This window comes from Tamandua tetradactyla, chromosome 6, assembly GCF_023851605.1.
Source record: "Tamandua tetradactyla isolate mTamTet1 chromosome 6, mTamTet1.pri, whole genome shotgun sequence".
Classification (NCBI taxonomy): Eukaryota; Metazoa; Chordata; class Mammalia; order Pilosa; family Myrmecophagidae; genus Tamandua; species Tamandua tetradactyla.
The window spans coordinates 58,479,035-58,501,079 of NC_135332.1; the positions used below are offsets into that span (position 1 = coordinate 58,479,035).

The following is a 22,045-nucleotide window of genomic DNA, read 5'->3' on the forward strand; positions in this document are numbered from 1 at the left end:
CCTGCTGAGCCACCATGGCCCGTCCTGATTATTAACATTTTGATTAATTGTGATACATTTGCTACAATGGATGAACTGATACTATTATAATTATACTATTAACTAAAGTATACAGTTTACCTTAGGGCTCGCATGTTGTATTGTACCAGTCTATGTTTTTTTAAAAAATTTATTGTGGCAACATGTACACACAGCATGAGATTTCTCATTTTAAACACTTTCAAGCATACAATTCAGGGGAAAATACCGCATTCACCTTTTTTGGCTTTACGCTTTTAATTGTCATAATAAATATACACAATTTCCCATTTTAATCACATTCTGGGTGTAATTCCGTTCGTGATATTCATAATATTGTGCTGTCATCGCCAGCACACATTCAGTTTTAAGGGAAAGTGATTTTGGAAGTGTTATGGAAGTGTGTGAAAACTGCAGGCTCTGCTGTGCCAGGCAGCCTGGGTTATGTTGTGCCTGGGAGGGGCTGTCGCCTGTGGTGAAGGATTTACAGGTAGTACAAAGACCATCCATCCCTTTCCCGTTTCCTCCTCTGGGGACTGAGGGCTCCGGATCACACGCAACGTTGTCGTCCTCAATTGCTGTTTTTTCTCCAGACCCTGGAAAATGACAGCCAGCCACTGTGAGGCGAGCTTGGTGCTACCGACTGCAACCCTGTGGGCACTTTGCATGAATGCGTGTGCACGCATGCACGTGTGTGCCCGGGCTCCTATGTGCAGTTCGCATGAATGTGTGTGCACGCATGCACATGTGTGCCCGGGTTCCTACGTGCAGTTTGCATGAATGTGTGTGCACGCATGCACTCATGTGCCTGGGTTCCTACGTGAAGTTTGCATGAATGTGTGTGCACGCATGCACGTGTGTGCCTGGGTTCCTACGTACAGTTTGCATGAATGTGTGTGTACGCATGCACTCATGTGCCTGGGTTCCTACGCATGTGCTAATGCTTGAGGGCAGGGGCTGAGACCAAAGTCTCCTCTACGTGAACCAGGGAAAATCCCATTTTATTTGACAAACACCTACACAGCACTTTCTCAATGTCAGAGAAAGCCCTCAGCACTTTTCAAATATTTTATTTAAGCCACAGCAACCCTATAGATATATACGCTTATTGTCCCCATGTTATAAATGAGGAAACCGAGGCACAGGAAGGTTGCGTCCTTTGCCCAAGATCACATGGCCAGCAAGTGGCGAGCGTAATTCCGGGGTGCAGGAGCTTCGCCACGACTCTAGCCTGCCCCTGTGTGCTCAGGAGGACCCGATTCTGAACTTCCCTTCATTTCACCAAGAGCATCCCGTGGGGCATGTGGTTGAACTGCATGGCAGATGATAAGGACCAGTCATCTTTGTCATCACACAAACAACAAAAACAGTAGTAACACTCACCCAGTGCTCCCACCGGCCAGGCTCTAGGCGAGGAATGTGATGTGCAGTGCTCTGAGCTCGTCCTCACCATTACTCTCAAAGCACTTACTAGTATTCTCTCCATATAACTGAGGCTCAGAGTGGTGAGGGACTCACCAAAGGCACACAGCGAGGAAGTAGCAAAGTTGGAATTTGAACCCAGACCTGAGACTGCAAAGCCCACACTGATAGCCCGTCACCAGACTGGTTTTTGGTTTGCTTGCTTTAACTTTTTTTTTTCTTTTGGTTGGGTGATGGTGGGCATTTTGGCGATTTCTATGTGTACTGTTCAGTGAAATTAATTACATCCACAATGCCAGGCTACCATCACCTCCCTCTGTGACCAAAACGTTTTCCATCACCCCAAACAGAAATGTTATATATCCATTGTTGGAGATTGAATCATGCCCCCCCCCCCCAAGACATTCTCAATCCTAGTTCCTGGCCCCATTTGTCAATAGGACCTTTCAAGATGTTATTATGAATTAAAGAATGGTCACATTTATGAATAGGATCTTCAAAGTTCCTATGCAGATGAAGCCAAGTTAGATTAAGGTGGGCCTTAATCCTGATGGCTGGGGTCTTTATAAGCAAAGGAAATTTGGATACAGTTGGTCAGTAGAAGCCAGGAGCCAGCAGAAATCAAAGCAGCAGGTACGAGAAGAGAGAGAACGGATGTGATGGAGGATGGCTGGAATCCTATAGATTCCAGAAGAAAGCACAGCCTGTCGAGGCCTTGATTTTGGGCTTCTCATCTCCAAAACTATGAGACGATAATCCCCATTGCTTATGTCAACCCATCTGTAGTACTTACTGTAACAGTCTTGGTAAACTAAGGGACCCACAAAGCAGTAACTCCTGTCCCCCCCCCACTCCCAGCCTCTGATGACCTCTAATCTACTTTCTATCTCAATGAATTTGCTTATTCTTCTTATTTCATATAAGCCGAATCATACAACATCTGTCCTTTTTGTGACTGGCTTATTTCACTCAGCACGTTTTCAAGGTTTGTCCCTGTCACGGCATATATCAGAATATCACTCTTTTTTATGGATGAATAATATTCCATTGTATGGCTATACTACATTTTATTTATCTCTTTATCAATTGATGGGCATTTGCACTGTTTCCACCTTTTGGCCATTGTGAATAGTGCTGCTATGAAAACTGGTGTACAAGTAACTCTTTACTTGGAAGTAATTTCCAACTGGCTTGAAGTTACAAGACAGTACAAAGACCACCCATATACCTTTTACCCAGATCACCTATTATTAACATGTTAACCCGTCTGTTTTCTTACTTTACATATATACATATTTTTTCCTGAACTATTTGAGAGCAAATTGCATGCATCATAGCCTTTTACTCCTAAATGCATCAGAATTAAGGATAGTCATTTACTTAACCACAGTACAGTTATTAGCTTCAGTAAATCCAATATTGATGTATTTCCTCCTGACTTACTGTCTGCATGCCAGTTTTATTGATAAAATGGATCCAATAATGTACATTTCCCACCAGTATAGGATCCTGTCTGAGACGCTGGTTTGCACTTACTTATATCTCTTTTGCCTCTGTTAATCTGAAACAGTTTCCCAGCTACTGAAACAAATACCATAAAATGGGTTGCCTTAAACAATGAGAATCTTGTGGCTCACAGTTTGGAGACCAGGAGACGTCCAAAATTGAGGCATCGGCAAGGCAATGCTTTCTTCCCAAGGACATGCGGCCTCCTGGGGCTGGCTGCCCACCGTCCTTGGTCCTTGACTTTTTTACCATATGACAACGCACATGGCCATGCCTTCTCCTTTTTCCTCCGGGTTCCCTTGACTTCCCCCTTCTTGCATCTCCTGGCTTCTCTCTGCCTCTCGCTCTCTGAATTTCTTTCTACTTATAAAGGATTTCAGTCATATGGCTGAACGTCCCATTTGAAACGTTCAGTGGGGCCACGTCTTAAATGACATAACATCTTCAAGAGATCCCGTTTACAATCGATCCACATCCGCCAGTTCGGCCCAAGACCACAGATGCATCCAAACTGGGCTGCACAACGCAATGCACCACCCCAATCCCCATCCTTCTCAGCCTTTTAGGGCTTGGGTTTGGTTTTCGCTTTTTTTTTTAATAATACAGTTTTTTTAAAAAAAAAAAAGTCATGTTCCTCTTTTAAGGCTTGTCTGATGTTTCCTCATTTCCAATTCAGGATAAACATTCCCAGCCTGGAAACTGCGTAGAGTCTTATGACCTTCTCAGGACATCCCATCTGGAGGCACACAAAGCCCACCTGCCCTTCAGTGGGGGTGATGTTTTATTTATTAAATACTAACCTTTAGTTATAGAGCACTGTTAGGACTGACAGAAAAACTGCGCAGAAAGTACAGCTTCCCGAGACCCTGCTCCCCTGCCCACCCCTAATTTTCCCTGTACGTCTCGTATGCGTGTGGTACATTTCTTATCATCCATGAACCAATCTTGTGGCACATTTCTTATCATCCATGAACCAATCTTGCTGCATCGTTAGTGACTGAAGTCCACAGTTTACATTAGGCTGCGATGCTGCTTTACGGTGTGAGGCCAGGATGTGGACTGATTTCTCTACTGTGCAGTTGCTGTCCTTTCCACCTGCAACTCCTGAACAATCTGTAAAAGAGGCACTTTAAGACCATGTCAATATCCTGCCTCTCATCAAAAAAGTCTCCCTAGATTTAGCAGCCCTTGATGGGTTTTGCCCGCAGGCTATCTCCACATGGGCGCCTCGCTCTGGCGGTTCTTTCTTTCTCCGGATAAAGTATGGGGTACTGAGCGGGCGCCAGCCCTTACTTCCCATCGCGTTCCTGTGCTGCTCTCTCGGTACTGGCCTCCCTGATCTGACCTAGGCTCGATCTGACCCCTGTGTGTAGCCCGCTTCTCCTGGAGGCAGCCCGGCCCTCTCTCCAGTGAGCGGGAAGCTCAGAGAGTCATCTTATTTCCTGTCCCGAGAAGCTTTTCTTCCTTGCTGCAGCCACAGGCTAAGATCGAGGGGGCCACAGAGCCATCCGGACACCGGGAGGGGGGTGGGGGTGGGGGGCGTGAGGTGGCTTCTTCCCCTCCAGCCGTCCTTGGAGGCAGCGGATGGTGAAATCTCACCCGTGAGCCTGCGGTGGGCAGCGCAGGAGCCTGCGATAAGTGGCCCAGCAGTTAGAGCAGCTGCTCTGAGGTCGGAGGCTGGGAGCCCGCAGGAAGTGGCTTGCTGCAGAGCTGATGTGCCTTCGTGCCGGCACCTGGTCTGGAGCAGGCGCTGCAGGCTGGCACGGCTGCGGGGATGTCCACGGAGAGCCGGGAGCCTGGGGCAGAGGGGTTGCTCGGAGGGCCCTGGGAGCCCGGCAGGCTCTATGGGGCCTTGGCCTCAGACCAGGGCCCCCCTCCAGCCACACCCACTCCTTGGACCCTGCCCTGCTGGAGGGCGTACCTGGCCACTGCTGTGCTCTGCTACATCAACCTTTTAAACTACATGAACTGGTTCATCATCGCAGGTAAGGGAGGGGGCAGGGCACCCCGGACCAGCATCTGTGGGGCTCTGAGCGGGGGCCCTTCTGTCCAGCAGCCTTTCTCTGGTATTCTAACCCTGGGAGACAGGTTTCAGCCCTTCCTGAATGGAGACACCCATCCAAGGTCCCAAGGCATCCCCAACTAAGAGGGGGCACAGCAGGCATGAGGGGCAGGGGATGCCATGGGGGTGGGAGGGTGAGGACAGCAGAGAGGTCTGGGCCTTCCAGGAGATTCTGGATGGGGCGGGGGAAGGGGAGGCTGTGTAGGACAAGGCAGCCTGGACCAGTCCCGGGCAGGAGGTCGTTCTGTCTCTGGGAGGGTTGATGCTTGCAGACTCTGCACATTGTGCCTTCCTCCCTGCAGGCCTCAGGGCTCAGTCTGCTCCTGTATCCTTGTCCCTCCTTCACTCCTTCACTCATTCAAGATCGACTGGAGCGCAACTTGTTTTTCTCTTCCTGGCACTCTATTGTTCGTTCATTCACTCATTCACTCATTCAAATCAATTGAGCATTAGCCCTGGTGGATTCTGGGAACCTGGGGTGGGGGTGGGGGAATCGGATTTGTAGTTTCTGTCTGGTCTCAGGAATGAGCATCTCGGGGAGCAGAGGGAGACTCATTTACTGGAATCCTGCAAGGCTGAGAGAGGCAGCCAGATGATGGAAGCACTGCCCTGGCTGGGGTGCTCTTTATGGGGCCTGCAGAGGCTGGGTATCCCTGAGGCCAGGACGTTGCTTCTTCAGTTACCTACTCTGTACCCTAGAGAGTGGCTGTGGCGTGAATGGGAATCTGGGGTTTGCAGACATCACCAGACCCGACCCCTGTCTTCAAGGAGATCAGAGGGACAGACCACATGTCCTGTAGCATACAGGACAGTGTGGGGTGAGTGTCAGCTGGACAGAACCCCGAGGACGGTTGACTGGGGGGTCAGGCAGAATTCACAGGGATGGCAGCATTTGGTTTGGGCCTTGAGAGCTGAGAAGATTGTACAGGCCGGGGACGGGGCCAGGGGAGGGCATTCAGACAGAGGGGTCACCATGAGCCAAGCCCACGGGGTGAAAGTGTGTGCTGTGGTCAGGGGTGGTGAGAGACGGGGCAAGGAGGGAATGATTCAGAAGAGCATGTTGGGGTGGAGAGCTTGGACTTTCTCCATTGGGTGACGAGGAGCTGCCATCAGGGCTCAAACCTGATTTTATTTCCCAACTTATTTTTGGTTGAGGCCCTGATGGAGGCAAAATGAGATCGGGAGGTGAGTTCAGAGGCTACTGCAATGGGTCAGAACAGAGCTGAGGAGGCCTGAGCTGGAGTGTGGGTTGAGGGGAGGCAGGCCAGAGGCAGATGCAGCGGAGGCACCATCCCTATGGGGGTCTCAGCTGTCCCTGCCACTCACCCTGAAGAACACCGGCTGGGCTGCGAGACCCCAAATCCTCCTGCCCAAGGCCTCCTCCCTTTTCGGACTTCCTCGGTCGGATATGGGAGAAGCGAGACTGGGCGCTCATTCAGATGGGGGGGCAGGATGGGAAAAGTGAAACCACACAAAGCCCTGGGGGACTGTTGGAGGCAGGAGGTTCACAGGGCAGCTAACGTTGTCTCATGGGAAGCAGCCTCTTTTGGGCACTAGGGGGCCCAGCAGGAGATAAGACAAGAGGACGAACCCCCATTCCTAACAGTGGAAGATGAGTGTGATTAAAGAGAATTTTTATTTAGCTATTTATTTTGCCTACCTGTGTTGTCTATTTTTCCCCCCAACAAATGGGGCTTATTTGTGTAACGAATAACATTAGAAGATGAAAAAAGACATACAGACTTGTATCCCCAGATGCTATAGCAATTGGACCCAAATTAAATGACTACACAAAAATCTCTTATTTTGCTTCTTTGGTTCTTCGATCCTTCTTCACCAGCTGGAGGTGAGGGGCAAGGCCTTTTTCTCCACTGGGTGGGTGTTTCTGCAGTCCCTCATTTGGGGGCTTCTGCTTCCCCCCACTGGTTCTGGGCAAGAGAGGGGTTGCCTCTGGCTGGGGTTCGAGTCCCAGATCCTCCAGTTTCAGCTGGGCGTGTCCAGAGGCGAGCCATGGGACCTCTGTTCCTCACGTGTAAAATGGGGACAATCCTAGCCTCATAGCAACTGCCAGTGTCCAACCCAGGCCTGCCTCTCAGCCATCTCATAATTAAATGGAAGTGACAACTGTCCTCCTTCGTGATAATGGCAGATGAGCAGGGGCTGTGGGCCCCAACTAGCCCTTTCTGTACTACACTATACCACCAAGGGGCCAAGGGAATTTCAGGAAGTAGGGCCCGGGGTCTGGAGGCCCCTTCCTCTCCCTGCATTAGGTGGAGTGCCTACTGCACCAGCCTTATCTTAACAAGAGCTTGGAGGAGCTGCAGAGAGCCGGCTGGTGCAGAGCAGGAGCTTGCTACCCTCAGGGAGGCGGGGCAGAGAACAGATTACCAGGGGACGTAAGTCTCTGAAGCTCTGAATGTGCATGCTCATGCCGCGTGCACATGCCTCTGGTAGAATTTGCTTGCATGGTGTGCGGGCCAGCTCACGTGTATCTATTTGTGTGCACACCCTTGTATGCATATATACATATCTCTGCATGTCCAGTGTTTGTGCACGAGCAGAGCTGCCGGGTTGCACAACAACAACGTTTACTCTGTAGTTGAAGTGAGTGGCTGAGCACTGTGCAGCCATGGGGAGCTGCCAGGCACTCTGAGGACGGTGGGTGCCTCTGTATGCATGTGCATTCAATGTGTGCTTATGCCTGCACACATGCATCGGCATTCGTGCCTGTGAGGGCCTCCTTATGTGTCCATCTCAGTTTGTGTGTGTGTGTGTGTGTGTGTGTGTGTGTCTGGATGCACAAGATTGGGTTTACTGACCTGTTAGTGCAGTCTCCTGTGTGTGTCCCTCTGCAAGTGTATTTTTCTGGGAATGCCTGTTTGCATGTGTGCTCCCATGTATACATGCATGTCTGTGTGTCTCCACGAGCACATGTCTATGTGTGTGAGTGCATGTATGTGGAAATATGCATGGCTATGTTTAAGCCTTTGGGCGCTTGTCTCTGTGTGGGCCTGATGTGCACACACCTCTCTGTGCTGCTCTTGGGTCTCTGTGTGCATGTGGTTATACACATATGTGGGAGAGGGGACAGAACAGTTGGCCCGGGGGTCAGCTGTGGTCAGCTGTGGCCCTGTCCCAAACTCAGGGGTGGCTGCCTTTAGGGGCCCAGCCAGGCTTCTGCCCATTTCCTGAGCACTGTCCCTCTGCCCACAGGGGTGCTGCTGGATGTGCAGAAGTTTTTTCAGATCAGCGATAGCAATGCTGGTTTGCTTCAGACAGGTAAGGAGCCAGTCCCCACCCCTGGACCTGGGACTAGGGGCCCATGCTGGGGGAGGGGATTTCAGCAGATCTGGCTCTGTGCCCAGTTCCAGCTCCCAGGAAATGCTGAGCAGAGGAGGGGTGCTGAGGATGGGTGAGGATGGGGCATGAAGGTTGTCTGGGGAGGAGAAGGAGACAGCTGGAGCCAAGACCCAGAGCTTGAATAGGCCTTTTGGGTTCGAGTGTGGGGGTGGCAGGGAGAGCGGCGGGGGTGGGGTGGGGCTGGAGAGGGTCTTGAGCGTCCAACCATGGCAGGGACAGTGGTCTCTCATTCTGTCCTCTGGGGCTTGAGAATTCCTGCCTTCTTCTCATGGACCTGAAAAATCTGTCCACGAGGATGCTCACGCCCATGTACACACACTGGCACACTGACACACACACACACACACGGGCCCATAGGGGGCTACTGCATGTCCTATTACACGGTGGGACAGTTGGGGTCACGAGGCACTAACTTCTCCCCCAGGGGCGTCTGGATGGTGACACACACTGTACACACACGTCCTCTCGGGTGTGCACATGACACCCGTGTGTGCACAGCTCCAGCCTGTAACTAGCACACATGTGGTTTTCCTCGCAGCCCCTCCCTCCTCCTAACAGTCCCTCGGGGCTTTGGAACATGGCTCTTCAACCCGGTATGGTGCCCCGGGGGTGCACGACACGTTCCAGAGGGCACATGAGTGCAAAGAGAGGCTCCATTTCCACATCCTCAAGACCTGTGTTTCTTTCCTAGAATGGAACTTTCTAAGAACATGCCTGTGGGCTGCCTGGGGTTCTACTTCCTCCTGCCCACTCCCCCCAACTTTCTCTTTTTCCTTTCTTTTTTTTGGGGGGGGCACAGGCAGGCTCAGGGAGTTGAACCCGGGTCTCCGGCACGGCAGGTGAGAACTCTGCCCCTGAGCCACCAACCTCACCTTTCCTTTTATACCAACCTTTTCTGCTGTTTGCAGCAGACGGGCACACGTCTTCCCCCACCCTAGATTTTACTGCAATGCACTGCCCTGGGGTATAGAAAACCTCCAGGACACCAAATACAGAGACCCTCCGTGAATGCTTGGCTTCTGTGGGGACACCCCAGGAGCAAGGCAGAGAGAGCATCTGGGCTGGGGGATATTTCCTCCTGCTGCAAACCCGTGGCAGAGCGCCAGCTGTAGCTGACTGTGCCGCTGTGTGGCTGTCTAATCTTTATCTGTGAATTAGAATTCACAACTGAGATGGTTGGCTCAGGGATAGGTGGCAACATATTCATTTCTATGAAAAAGTGAAAGTCAGTCTGATTTGGCCCTTTGCTTTGGCAAATGAGAACCGGCTTTGCTAATTAGCCCCTACACTGGACATTTCCCGTAGAATGAGTGAATGCAATCTGCTCAAAGGATCTGGATGAAAATATATTTAAAAGCCTGATGCTGGAAAGTGCATCCTTTGCAACTATTTAAAATTACAGTAGAAACATTTTAAATAGCTGCCGAAAACGTGGGAGGGGGCACTTTGTTCTTTCAATCACTTTAAGAGTCATGTGTGCCAAAAAGTTAGAAGCGCATTGCTTCAGGGTCTCGGGGCTGAGAGACTGGGGACATCTTCCAGTCAGGTCTGCAGCTAAAGTGCGTCCATCTCAGCTGAGCACCCACAGTCTTCTCGATTCAACAGATAATAGTAGTTGAGTCAACACTTCCCTCCCCTGTCTCTTACCATGGTGAATACAAGGCCTCTGATAAGCGAGACCTCATGGAGAGAAGTGTGTGTGAGTGTGTTAATGTGTGAATTAATGTGTGTATGGGTGTGGGGATGGGGAGGTATGTGTGGGCATGTTAATGTATGAGTTAGTGTGTGCATGAATGTGGGGGGGAGGGTGTGCATGTGGCAGGAGTGTGCTTGTGTGAGTATGTGTGTGTGTATGAGTGTAATGAGTGTGGGGCTGTGTGTGGTGGGGCTGTGTGTGTGTGTGTTGTGCGTACGTGTCTCTGTGAGTAGATGCAGGAAGGGGTCATCTTTGCAGAAGATGCAAAGTGCATCTTTGCTATGCACTGCCCTGGGGTGGTACGTGGAGAGGGCAGTGGGCTTGGAGGCCTAAAGACCCTTTGTCCTCAGCACTTAATCAGTGGGTTTCCATCGGGCCCTAAGAGCGCCCCCTGCTGCCTGGCCACAGCGCGCAGAGAGGACGAGATCCAGAGCCGGGTCAGAGCCGAGGGAAATGTGGTCAGATACCTCCGCCCCTTACGGCAGAGAAGCGGCGGGACAGAGTTCACTAATTTGTCAATTAATTAATATTTAAAACAAATATGGCATGGCAGGCCCAATTTTTTAAGTGCTTTACAATGTTAACTCACTTAGTCTTCACAACAATCTCACGGGGCAGGTATTACTGTCCCCTTTGTTGTACGGACGAGGGACGTGAGGCACAGAGAGGTTATGGGACGCTCTGGAGGTCTCCTAACTGGAAAGTGGCAGAGCTGGAATTTGAATCCAGGCATTCCGCCTCCAAAACCCATGTCTTTATATATATATATATATATATATATATTATTGTAAAAACTTGACATACATTCTTATACAAACGTTCCATACGTGGTGTACAATCAGTGACTCACAATACTATCACATAGTTGTCTGTTCCTCACCATGATAATTTTTTTAACATTTGCATCACTCCAGCAAAAGAAATAAAAAAAAGAAAAAACTCACACGTCATACCCCTTACCCCTCCCTCTCATTGACCACTAGTATTTCCATCTACTCAATTTATTTTAACCTTTGTTTCCCCGCTTATTTGTTTTTTTATCCATATTTTTTAGTCATCTGCCCATACTGTAGATAAAAGGAATACCAGACACAAGGTTTTCACAATCACACAGTCATATTGTAAAAGCTCTATACAATCATCTTCAAGAAACAAGGCTACTGGAACATAGCTCTACAGTTTCAGGTACTTCCCTCTGGCCACTCCAATACAGCATAAACTAAAAAGGGATATCTATATAACACATCAGAATAACCTCCAGGATAATCTTTCAACTCTGTTGGAAATCTCTCAGCCACTGACACTTTATTTTGTCTCATTTCTGTCTTCCCCCTTTTGGTCAAGAAGGTTTTCTCAATTCCTTGATGCTGAGTCCTGACTCATCCCAGAATTTCTGTCCCACGTTGCCAGGGAGATTTATATCCCTGGGAGTCATGTCCCACATAAAGGGGGAGGGCAGAGAGTTCACTTGCCCTTTCGGCTTAGAGAGAGAGGCCCCATCTAAGCAACGAAAGAGGTTCTCTGGGGGTGACTCTTAGGCCTAATTTTAAGTAGGCTTAGCCTATCCTTTGCAGGGAAATGTTTCATAGGAGTGAATCCCAAGGTCAAGGGATCGGCCTATTGATTTGGTGGTCCCCACTGCTTGCGAGAATATCAGGAATTCTTCAAATGGGGAAGTCAAATATTTCCCCCTTTCTCTCATTCCCCCAGGGGACTTTGCAAATCCTTCTTTATTCACTGCCAAATCACTCTGGGATTTATCGGGGCATCATACCAACCTGGACAAACCACCAAAATCTCACTCCCTATTCAAGGTTCCATGTGCTTATGGTGTTCAATTAAACTTTCCATACAAGTTAAATTAGGAAATACACTACCCAAAATATAAATTTTGCACCAAATAAACATCTCTCCCTTTAGTCGCACACAGAAGTTGAAGTTGTAAAGTTTAGACCATTTCATTCTTTACCCGGTATTCTGATTTACCTTAGTTTTCATCTGATCAGCTTCATTCATATCTCTACTTGATATCTCATCACTTTTCAACTTTTTAAACAGTTCCTGTATGCAAAGCCCATGTCTTAACCCCTGTGCTCATTAATAACTCCCACCTTGCCACAGAAATGACTTGAATTTTGAGATGTAGGGGATGAGGAGTGCCTGCCTTCCCTTTGAGGGCAGGTCTCCCCATCCCAGGGAATCATGTTGAAAGTGTAAAGGATTCCTGACTCCAAAACCATACAAATATTAGAAGATTTGGAGAAATATTTTTTATAACCTTTGAGTAAAGAATATACGCATACACAAGATGTGAAACGCTCCCCTCCTCACCATAAAGGCATATTAATAAATTTGACTGTATCATAATTTTATTTCTGTGTGATGGTGATTAAACTATAAATGCAACGATAGCTATAAATACACCCACCCCACATCCATGCAGTAACAGTTAATTGAGCATTTACATAAAGCATTCATTGCCCTTTTTTTAAAAAAAACTTTTTATTGTATAGTATAACATATATACAAAGCAAAGAAATAAAAAAGCAAGAGTTTTCAAAGCACTCTTCAACAAGTAGTTATAGGACAGATCCCAGAGTTTGTCATGGGCTTCCATACCATCATCTCATATTTTTGCTTCTAGCTGCTCCAGAAAATAGCAGGCTAGAGGGCTTAAATATTTGTTTATCGCTACAATCGATAATCTAAAATACTGGAGACCAAAAGAGATATCAATTTAATGATTCAGCAGTCATCATTGTCCTTTTTATTTAATCCTCTCAATCACCTTATCAGGGAGGTATTCTTACTATCCCATTTGATGGTTGAGGAAAGGAAGGCATGGAGAGATTCAGGAAGTTGTGGACCCGGGATTCCAACCCAGGAAATTTAATTCCCAGAGATCACATTTTAAAAAAAAAAACACAAAGTACAGGAAGAATTTACTTCCAAAATATAGAAAATGGGCACGTCACACAAACCAGAAACCAGTTTGCCAGGGAATAAGATCAATGCAAATTAAAATATCAGCCAGATACCTTTTTTTTCAAGCACCAGACTGACAAAAACAAAATGACGGATCGCATCAAATGTCAGCAAGGGTGCTGGCATATATTCCACGCAAGTGTCAATTGACACAATTCCTCTGGAGGCCTATTGTTTTGTTTTTTTACATATTTTTATTGAGAAATGTTCACACACGTACAGTTCCTACATGGTGTACAATCAATGGCTCACAATATCATCACATAATTGTATAATCATCAACATGATCATTTTTAGAACATTTGCATCACTCCAGAAAAATAAATAAAAAGGAAAAAACCGTCACACATCCCCTACCCCTTACCCTCCCTCTCATTGACCACTAGCGTTTCAATCTACCCAATTTTTTTACCCTCCCCCCTTATTTATTTATTTTTTATCCTTATTATTTTACTCATCTGCCAATACACTGGATAAAAGGAGCATCAAACACAAGGTTTTCACAATCACATAGTCACATTATAAAAGCTGTCATTATACAATCATCTTTAAGAATCAAGGCTACTGGAACACAGCTCTACAGTTTCAAATACTTCACTCCAGCCACTCCAACACACAATAAAAAAGGGATTATCTATATAATGCATAAGAATAATAACCTCTCAACTCTGTTTGAAATCTCTCAGCCACTGACATTTTATTTCGTCTCATTTTCTCCTCTTCCTTTTGGTCGAGAAGGTTTTCTCAATCCCATGATGCCAGGTCCCAGCTCATTCCTGGAGTTTTGTCCCATGTTGCCAATTTACACCCCTGGGAGTCATGTCCCACGTAGAGATGAGAAGGGCAGTGAGTTTACTTGCTGAGTTGGCTTAGAGAGAAAGAGAGTGTGTAAGCCTATTCTCGATATCAAAGATCATTCTCTGCGAAAGTATTAAGTGGAACCATATTAAATTGCCATTTTTGTAGGTCAAAACTGGCCTAATTCTGGCAAGCACATATGGCTCAAAGGGATTCCAGAGCAGGTCAGGGAGGGTGGGAGGGGCTGGAATCTGAGCTGGGAAGAATCTGGTCATTCATTGGGCTGTGCACATGTCAATCATCTATGCTCGGATGACATTGGAGACCTGGAGCGTGGATGGGGCCCTCAAAAGCTCGGGGCCCTTGGACTGAGGACGTGGTGGAGAAGGGCCTGAGAGTCCCTTCTCTGCCTGCCGGCTGTGGCCGGGAAGCCGGGCAGGGGCAGTGAGCCCACCTCCCCAAAGGTTGGAGGTGATTTTCTTTGAGGCATGTAGCCTTGTGCGCAGGTACCCTCCCTGTGCGGCAACCACGTGGTGGTTTCTTTGTCTTCACAGAAAAGCCAGCCGCATTCATTAATTCAGTGGCTTATATTAGTGAGGGTTTACTTTAAAAAATTGATTGAGTGAATACCACTGTTAGTGTCAGGGGAATGTTTTACCTACTTGGGGAAACCAACCCATTCCCAGCTTCCTGGGATAGGGCCTTTAACCACGCGCTTCTTCTAACCCAAGCTCATCTGCTGGTGAAGGCAGGCCCTTTCCCTCTGTCACCCCTCTACCGCCACCCTCCCTCCACCAGGTGTGTGAGTGAGACATCAGACCAGTCCAACATCCTGATAGGAAACTGGCATTGATTGAGCACCTCAGGCTCCCTACCAGGGGTGCCAGATCCATAGTTCACTTTGACTCTACAAAACTTCACAAGGGTTGTTAACGTCTCCATTGTTCAAATGATGCTCAGAGAGGTAGAGTGAGTTTCCCAAGGTCACACAGCAAGCAAGGGACAGAGCTGGGGTTTGAACCTGGGCCCAGGTCCCCACACATTTCCCAGGTGTCCCCACTCTGGGTAGTAGGGAGTGGGTTGTACAGAGATTAGAGATTGGCCTTAGCTTTTCCTTCTTGTGCCCTGGACCCACTGGTCTGGTGCCAGCTTGTGGCATCTGGTCCAGACCTCTTCTCTGAGCCTGCTGGGCCCATCTGCCCACACATCGCATCATGCCCCTTTTGTGTCATGCCTCCACCAGTCTTTATCAGTTGCCTCCTGCTGTCTGCACCTGTGTTTGGCTACCTGGGCGACCGACACAGCCGCAAGGCCACGCTGAGCTTGGGAATCCTGCTTTGGTCAGGGGCTGGCCTCTCCAGCTCCTTCATTCCCCCCCAGGTAGGTGCCCACACACCTGTAAGGCCCTTGGGAACCTCCCCTCCCCGCACCTGCTTCCTTCGTGGTCCAATCCCATCGGAGCTGGATGGGGATGGTTCTGCTCCATTCCAGGCTCCTGGCTCAGGAAGAGGGAAGGTAAGGGCACAGCTTGTAGACAGGGGCCTGGGCAGGAGCCAGAGCTGGTTAGACTTTCTTAAGAGGAGGCTCCACTTGTAGCTTCATTTCAGCCAGACTCTGTTGGGAGTGGTGGTGGCAGTGACAGCTACTGTCCTGGAAAACTGGCCTGGTTAGCAAAGGTGACCAGGAGAAGGACGCCCCTGGGCTTAGGGAGGTGGTGCCTGCAGGCAATAGCAGGAGGCTCCTGTGTGATTTGGGGAACCTGGTGTAGCTGGACAAGAGCCCTGGTCCCCTCACCCTCTCCTCGTCACATCCCGGCGTCCCTTGCCCCTTGGGTGATTTCTGGAACTCACTGTGGTCCTGTGCCCACTCACCCAGTATTCCTGGCTCTTCTTCCTGTCCCGGGGAGTGGTGGGTGCTGGCACGGCCAGCTACTCCACCATTGCGCCCACCGTCCTGGCAGACCTCTTCGTGGGGGACCAGCGGACCCGGGTGCTGGCCATCTTCTACATCTTCATCCCTGTGGGAAGGTTGGTATTACCACTGGGTCCATTTCCCAGGTGGTAAACTGAGGCCCAAAGAGTCGAAACAGAGTCTGGGCTGTGGGAAGAGAGGTCAGAGCATGAGGGCTGAGCTTTGACTTCCAACTCTGCCCCTTGGAGACCATGCCACTTTGTCTCTCTGAGCCTGGGTTTACTCATCTGTAAATGGGAACGAGCGCATTGACTGACAGCTGCGGTGGCCATTAGAGCTATCAGGCTGCTCCATACAATCAGCTCACTCCCGGAAAGGGTGAGAAAGAGCTGGGTGATCTGTTCAGGGCGGGGCTGGCTCTGGCAGGTGATGCTTCCTTGCAGTAGAAGCAGGGCCCTGCACCCCAAAACGGAGAAGCACACAGTGGGGTTTACAGACAGGCCTCTGAACTCTGATCCTGGTGTCCTGAAATCATCTGACTCAGGCAGTGCGGAGCCTGGGGTGGGGGGAGGTGGAATAGGGGTGGGGCTCATATGGGGAGGGGGCAGTGCTGGGGGTGGGCTAGGAGCCAGAGGTCACTGGTAAATGCCCAAGGGCAGTGGACATCCGGGCCTCTCTTCTGATGTTTGCAGAGGGCAATGAGTCTGCCAAGGGCCGGCTCCCTGGGGTGGGGTGGGGGGGCCCTCCGGGTCAGGCCACAGGCCTTGGGGCCTTCGCCCTGCCTCCTTGCCTGCCACTTCACTTTCCATTTCCCTTGTTGCAGTGGTTTGGGATACATCCTGGGGTCGGCAGTGACGACGCTGACTGGGAACTGGCGTTGGGCCCTCCGAGTGAGTCCGGCTTCCTTCTCTTCCCTCTGCTTTCCCCTGGGCCGGCAGGGACTTTCCAGCCCTGGGTGGCCTTAGCCATTTGGCACAGTGACCGGCGCCATGGGGGATGGTCAGATGTCGGGAGATGCAAGCATTGAGGCGGTTTATGGGACTGGGGCTGTGGAACTTGTGGGCCTGAGTTTAAGTCTTGATTGCTCAGTTTACCAGTGGCATGACCTCAAGCAACTTGGCCCCCTTCTTCTGAGCCTCAGTTTACCTATCTGTAAAGTGGGCTTAGAAAATGCTACCTTATCGAAACATGAGGATTCATGGGACAGGCATGGAAGGTTTCTGGGCCAGGACACACCATCGGGTCACTCAGCTAGTAAAGGCAGGACACCTGGGAGTATGTGAAAAGTATCTGCTAGGGGACCCTGTTGGGATGCATCAGCCACCGCTGGATCAAACTTGGGCAGGGGTATAGTCCCATAGAAGAAGAACTGCGGTCTCTGAGGGTGGGCTCCTGCCAGGCCACCTGCCCCAAGGGAGCTGACAGGTTTGAGCCAGGGAAAGCAGAGTCGGGACCTGGGGTGGGTGAGCTTCATGGGGGGCATGCCTGAGCTTGGCCTGAACAAGAACCTTCTCGTGGTCTGGGCTGTTTAAAGTCTTCCCCAAGCCAGGTAGTGAGCTCCCCATTCTTGGGTTCTGAGCAAGGGGGCTGCTAAGACAGAACTGGGGTGTGGCAAATGGAGACATGGGCCAGGAGTAAAAAAGGGTAGTTCTCGGGGCAGCCGGGGCCAGTGCACTCAACATTTGGCCAATGTAGTGAGAGATTCAGCCTTCAGCCGTCTCAGGCCCAATGATATTGGGAGAGCAGCATCTGCACTGGCCAGACAGGTCCCAGGGGGTCCTCACTTCTCAGAGAGACTGTGTTCCGTGGGAGTGGGGAGGAGAGAAGGAAACAGTGATATGTCAGCTCCATGTATAACCAGCACCCAGAAAATGAATCTCTGCCATCCTGCAAGGGCATATTGCATATGAGCCTGGACCCCAGAGCTCAGACCCCGTGGCTGGCACTGCGGCCAGTTGCTTCCAGCATCTCCTGAGCTTCCCGGGCTCTCTTGTCCCCAGATCATGCCCTGCATGGAGGCTGTGGCCTTGATCCTGCTCATCCTGCTGGTTCCAGACCTGCCCCGGGGAGCTGCTGAGAAGCAGGGGGAGGTGGCCGTCGGGGACGTGAGGAGCAGCTGGTATGAGGATGTCAGATACCTGGGGAGAAAGTGAGTGTCCCTGCTTCCTGCCGCAGAAAAGCCCGCTCCCTGCTTCAGCATCACCAACCTCCCTCTCACCACCTCCAGGGAGTCCTCCTTGATTGCCCCAATGTTCACAGCCCTCTTTCTCCTCTGCATTCCCATCTCACCAACAGGACCTGCCTCTCTCTACCTTGGGACTCAGCCCCCATCACCTAGCCCTGGGACAGGGATGTGGAGTGAGGCAGGCAGCATGAGGTCCAGCCTTGGTTCTGCCATCAACCTACCCTGGGTTACTCTTAGATTGGGAGCCTTGCTTTCCAACTTTACTCAAAGGACGTAACCCTTGGCCTTGCCAGCTTCTTGGAGTTGCTGGGAGTTAATCAGTCAGCTCCATGCATCAGGGGACTGCGTCATCCTCTGTCCAGGCATGGTGGGAGACACAAATGGTAGTCAACTGCCTCCCCTCCTGGGGTGTCATGGTTGACACAAAATGTGGGGCATGGACAGTGTGCAAGTCTCTTTGTTACGAGGTCATAGGCCAGTTGAGGGGACAGAGGAAGAAGTGGGCAGAATGCGGAGAATGTGCTGTTGGATTAGGGCCTCAGGAGAAGGAGATCTGGTCCTGCAGAGAGGATGGAGGAAGGCTCAGTATGAGCGAAGGCGTGGAGGTGGGATGCAGGTGTCCTCAGGGAATGTTGGGGAGGCTAGAGCTCAGGCGGCAGCTGGGGAGCACCCAGGGGCTGGAGCCTGCTGCGACCTGCACACCCAGGAGAAGGAGGGGGTGGACGGGCACATTTGGCCCTCCCTTTGCTGGCTCCAGCCAGGGCACCTTCTCTTACAGCTGGAGTTTCGTGTGGTCAACCCTTGGAGTGACAGCCATGGCCTTTGTGACTGGGGCCCTGGGCTTCTGGGTCCCCAAGTTTCTGTTCGAGGCCCGGGTGGTCCATGGGGAGCAGTGTCCCTGTTTCCAGGAGCCGTGCAACAGCCAGGACAGGTGAGGGGCCCCTGGGAGTCCTGGGCATTTGGCCCAGGTGAGGGGGACACCCAGCAAGGAAATTCCCTGGGGGCTCTGAGCCACACAACTTAATCTTTCTGGGCACTTGATGTTCTGTGGAGAAAGCAGGGCCCGGGTACCCGGCTGGCAGGCAGGAGCCCTGGTTCTAGCTCTGGCTCGACTCCAGTCCCATAGACCCCTCCCTGGCTCTCTCTGGGCCCCAGGAACTGTCTTGCCACTCTTGGGCTACCATGGAGGGTGCTGGAAGGCACTGGAGGGGGTGCTTTGGGATGACGGAGCCCTTGGGCAACCTCGTCTGCTGTGAGGCAATCTTTTTTTTTTTTTTACAATAGGTTTCATTTTATTTATTTATTTTATCATCACAATCTACTTTTTTTCTTTCTTGTGAAAAAACATATATTCAAAAAAAGCAAACAAATTTCAAAGCACATCACAACAATTAGTTGTAGAGCAGATTTCAGAGTTTGGTGTAGGTTACAATTCCACAATTTCAGGTTTTTACTTCTAGCTGCTCTAAGATACTGGAGACTAAAAGAAATATCAATAGAATGATTCAGCAATAGTACTGGTTTGTTACACCCTATCTTCTCTGTATAACCCCACCATCACCTTTGATCTTTCTCCCACTCTTTAGGGATATTTGGGCTATGGCCATTCTAACTTTTTCATGTTGGAAGGGGCTGGTAATAATATGGGGAATGGAACTAGTTGATGTTCTGGAGAAGCCGGCCCCTCTGCATTTCAGGATTTATCTGGTCTAGGGACCCATCTGGAGGTTGCAAGTTTCTAGAAAGTTTCCCTAGTGCATGGAACTGTTTCAGAATCTAATATATTGCCCTAGGTGTTCTTAGGGTTCTTAGGGTTTGGTTGGGGTTTGGCAAGTTTTGGTAGGTAGCAATGTCTAACTGAAGCTTGCATATGACTGACCTCCAGAGTAGCCTCTCGACTCTATCTGAACTCTCTCAGCCACTGAAACTTTATCTGTTACACTTCTTTTCCACTTTTAGGTTAGGATGGCATTGTCGATCCCATGGTGCCAGGGCCAGGCTCATCCCTGGGAGCCCTCTCCCACACTGCCAGGGAGACTTTCACCCTTGGGTGTCATGTCCCACGTAGGGGGGAGGGCAATGGTTTCACTTGCAGAGTTGGGCTTAGAGAGAGTGAGGCCACATCTGAGCAACAAAAGAGGTCCTCCTGAAGTAACTCTTAGGCGTACCTATGGGTAGATTAAGCTTCTCTACAACATATATAAATTTCACAAGAGCAAGCCTCAAGATCAAGGGCTTGGCTTATTGATTTTGGTGTCTCTAATGTTTGAAACAGTATCAGGGGTTTCCCTGTTGGTGAAGTTCCATATCTTTTCTCCCATCCCTCAGGGGACTTTGCCAATACTTTTTGATTATCTGCTAATTAAACTCTGGGAGAGGCAATTCATTTTACAGACAGCAAATTAAGGTGCTGAAAAGCATGGCTCACCAGCATTCCTTATCTGGTTTAGGGATTTCATGCCTATACCTCATTTGAGGTGCTGAGAGCCCTAAGAAGGGAAGATGCTGGGAGACTGGGGAGGAATGGTCAGAACCCCTTAAGCATTTAGGGCCTACTGGGATCATCTCAAGATCCTTAACTTTATCACATCTGAAAGAACTCCACTCTTTTTTTCCATAAAAGGTAACATTCATAGGTTCCTGGGATTAGAATGTAGACATCTTGGGGGCCATTATTTAGCCTGCTAACAGAGTGGGTAGAAGGTCCCCGTGTGGAATTCTACACAGTCCTCAGCTATTAATGCACTCTGCTCGGCTAGAATAAGGCCAAAAGTGAGGGTGGGGGGTAGGGGCAGGAGGCTGCAGGACACAGACCAGCTCAGCCTAAGGGAGAGCTGACCCATTGGAATGTGGGGTAGTGACCTGCCCATCCTTGGGGGCATGTAAATAGAGGTTGGGCACCACTTGTCAAGTGCCAAGGCCATTGTTCAGGGGATCAAGTCTAAAAGTGCCCTCTTGGCTTTGTGAGTCTCTGATTCTGGGAAGGGCTTGTGGGGATGGCGTTGGGAGACCCTCCAAAGGAGGGAAGTGCAGGGCTTGATGCTAGGGCAAGTCCTCTGACCACACCTCCTGCTCAGAGGCCGGTGGAAGGGCTCCAATTGGATTGGCTGACTGAAGATCAATCCCAAGTATCACAAAGGTCTGGAGAACCTGTCAAGGCTGGTTCAGATCAGGGCTTGGAGTTGGGTGGCATTCATTTGGGATTTGGGGTCACTTGACTAGGCTGAGCCAGTTCCTTGCACAGCTTGGGAGGCCACAAAAGCTCGATGAGCACCTTTCAGCTGCCTGAGGACAGGCTGGGAACGGGGTGCAGTGCCCCTGATCAGGGTGTCCCGAGACCCCAGGAGCGGTGGTCAGGAGGGAGGGGCAGTGGAAGGTCAGAGCAGAGCACAGCTACATTCCTGTAGGAACCAGACCATGAGCCAGGAGCAGGAGGCTGAACCTGGGGTGGGGTGGGGGGGCGTAGAGGACCCCACCCAACTGACCTATCCCTTTCTGCTTTTCTTCCCATCAGCCTGATCTTTGGGGCACTGACTGTCGTGACCGGCATCATTGGGGTCATACTGGGGGCAGAGGCCTCGAGGAGGTACAAGAAAGTCAACCCGAGGGCTGAGCCCCTCATCTGCGCCTCCAGCCTGCTTGCTGCTGCCCCCTGCCTCTACCTGGCTCTCGTCCTGGCCCCCACCACCCTTCTGGCCTCCTACGTGAGTGAGGGCCCCTGGGGGGGGGTGGGTCACAGCAGAGGGTGAGGATTTCGTGCTGAGCACAGGCTGTGCCTCGTGCCAGGTCTTCCCGTACATTATGTTTATTGTTTCTTCCAGGTAGATCGTGTTGTCCCCATCTTACAGATGAGTAAACTGAGGCTCGGATGAAGTTACCCATCCCATCAGCTGGGCTGGCCCAGAGTTAATACCATTAGAAAGGGGCAGAGCTGGGATTTGAACCCAAGACTCTCCAGCTCTAAAGTGTGTCATTGAGCTCTTGGTTAATGCTCTGAATTGAAATAACCACATCGGGCCCTTTCCTGGGCGTGCATTTATTCCCAGGGCATGTGAGCCTGAGAAGAAGCAGGGCAGGTCTCCCCAGGGCCCAGATGAGGAAC

The 22,045-nt window shown here is 50.3% G+C and overlaps 1 protein-coding gene across 1 annotated transcript in view; it reads left to right on the top strand.

The window, feature by feature from the left end:
• Positions 1 to 4,683: 4,683 nt before the first annotated feature.
• The window catches only part of SPNS3 (SPNS lysolipid transporter 3, sphingosine-1-phosphate (putative)), a 40,406-nt gene continuing 23,044 nt past the window's right edge, over positions 4,684 to 22,045 (top strand). Inside the window, exons 1-8 of the mRNA XM_077163111.1 lie at positions 4,684 to 4,931; positions 8,222 to 8,287; positions 15,091 to 15,227; positions 15,723 to 15,874; positions 16,582 to 16,648; positions 17,759 to 17,907; positions 18,722 to 18,874; positions 21,458 to 21,647. Of these exons, the coding sequence (XP_077019226.1) occupies positions 4,721 to 4,931; positions 8,222 to 8,287; positions 15,091 to 15,227; positions 15,723 to 15,874; positions 16,582 to 16,648; positions 17,759 to 17,907; positions 18,722 to 18,874; positions 21,458 to 21,647 (1,125 nt within the window). The 5' untranslated portion in view covers positions 4,684 to 4,720. The remainder of the gene's footprint in view (positions 4,932 to 8,221; positions 8,288 to 15,090; positions 15,228 to 15,722; positions 15,875 to 16,581; positions 16,649 to 17,758; positions 17,908 to 18,721; positions 18,875 to 21,457; positions 21,648 to 22,045) is intronic.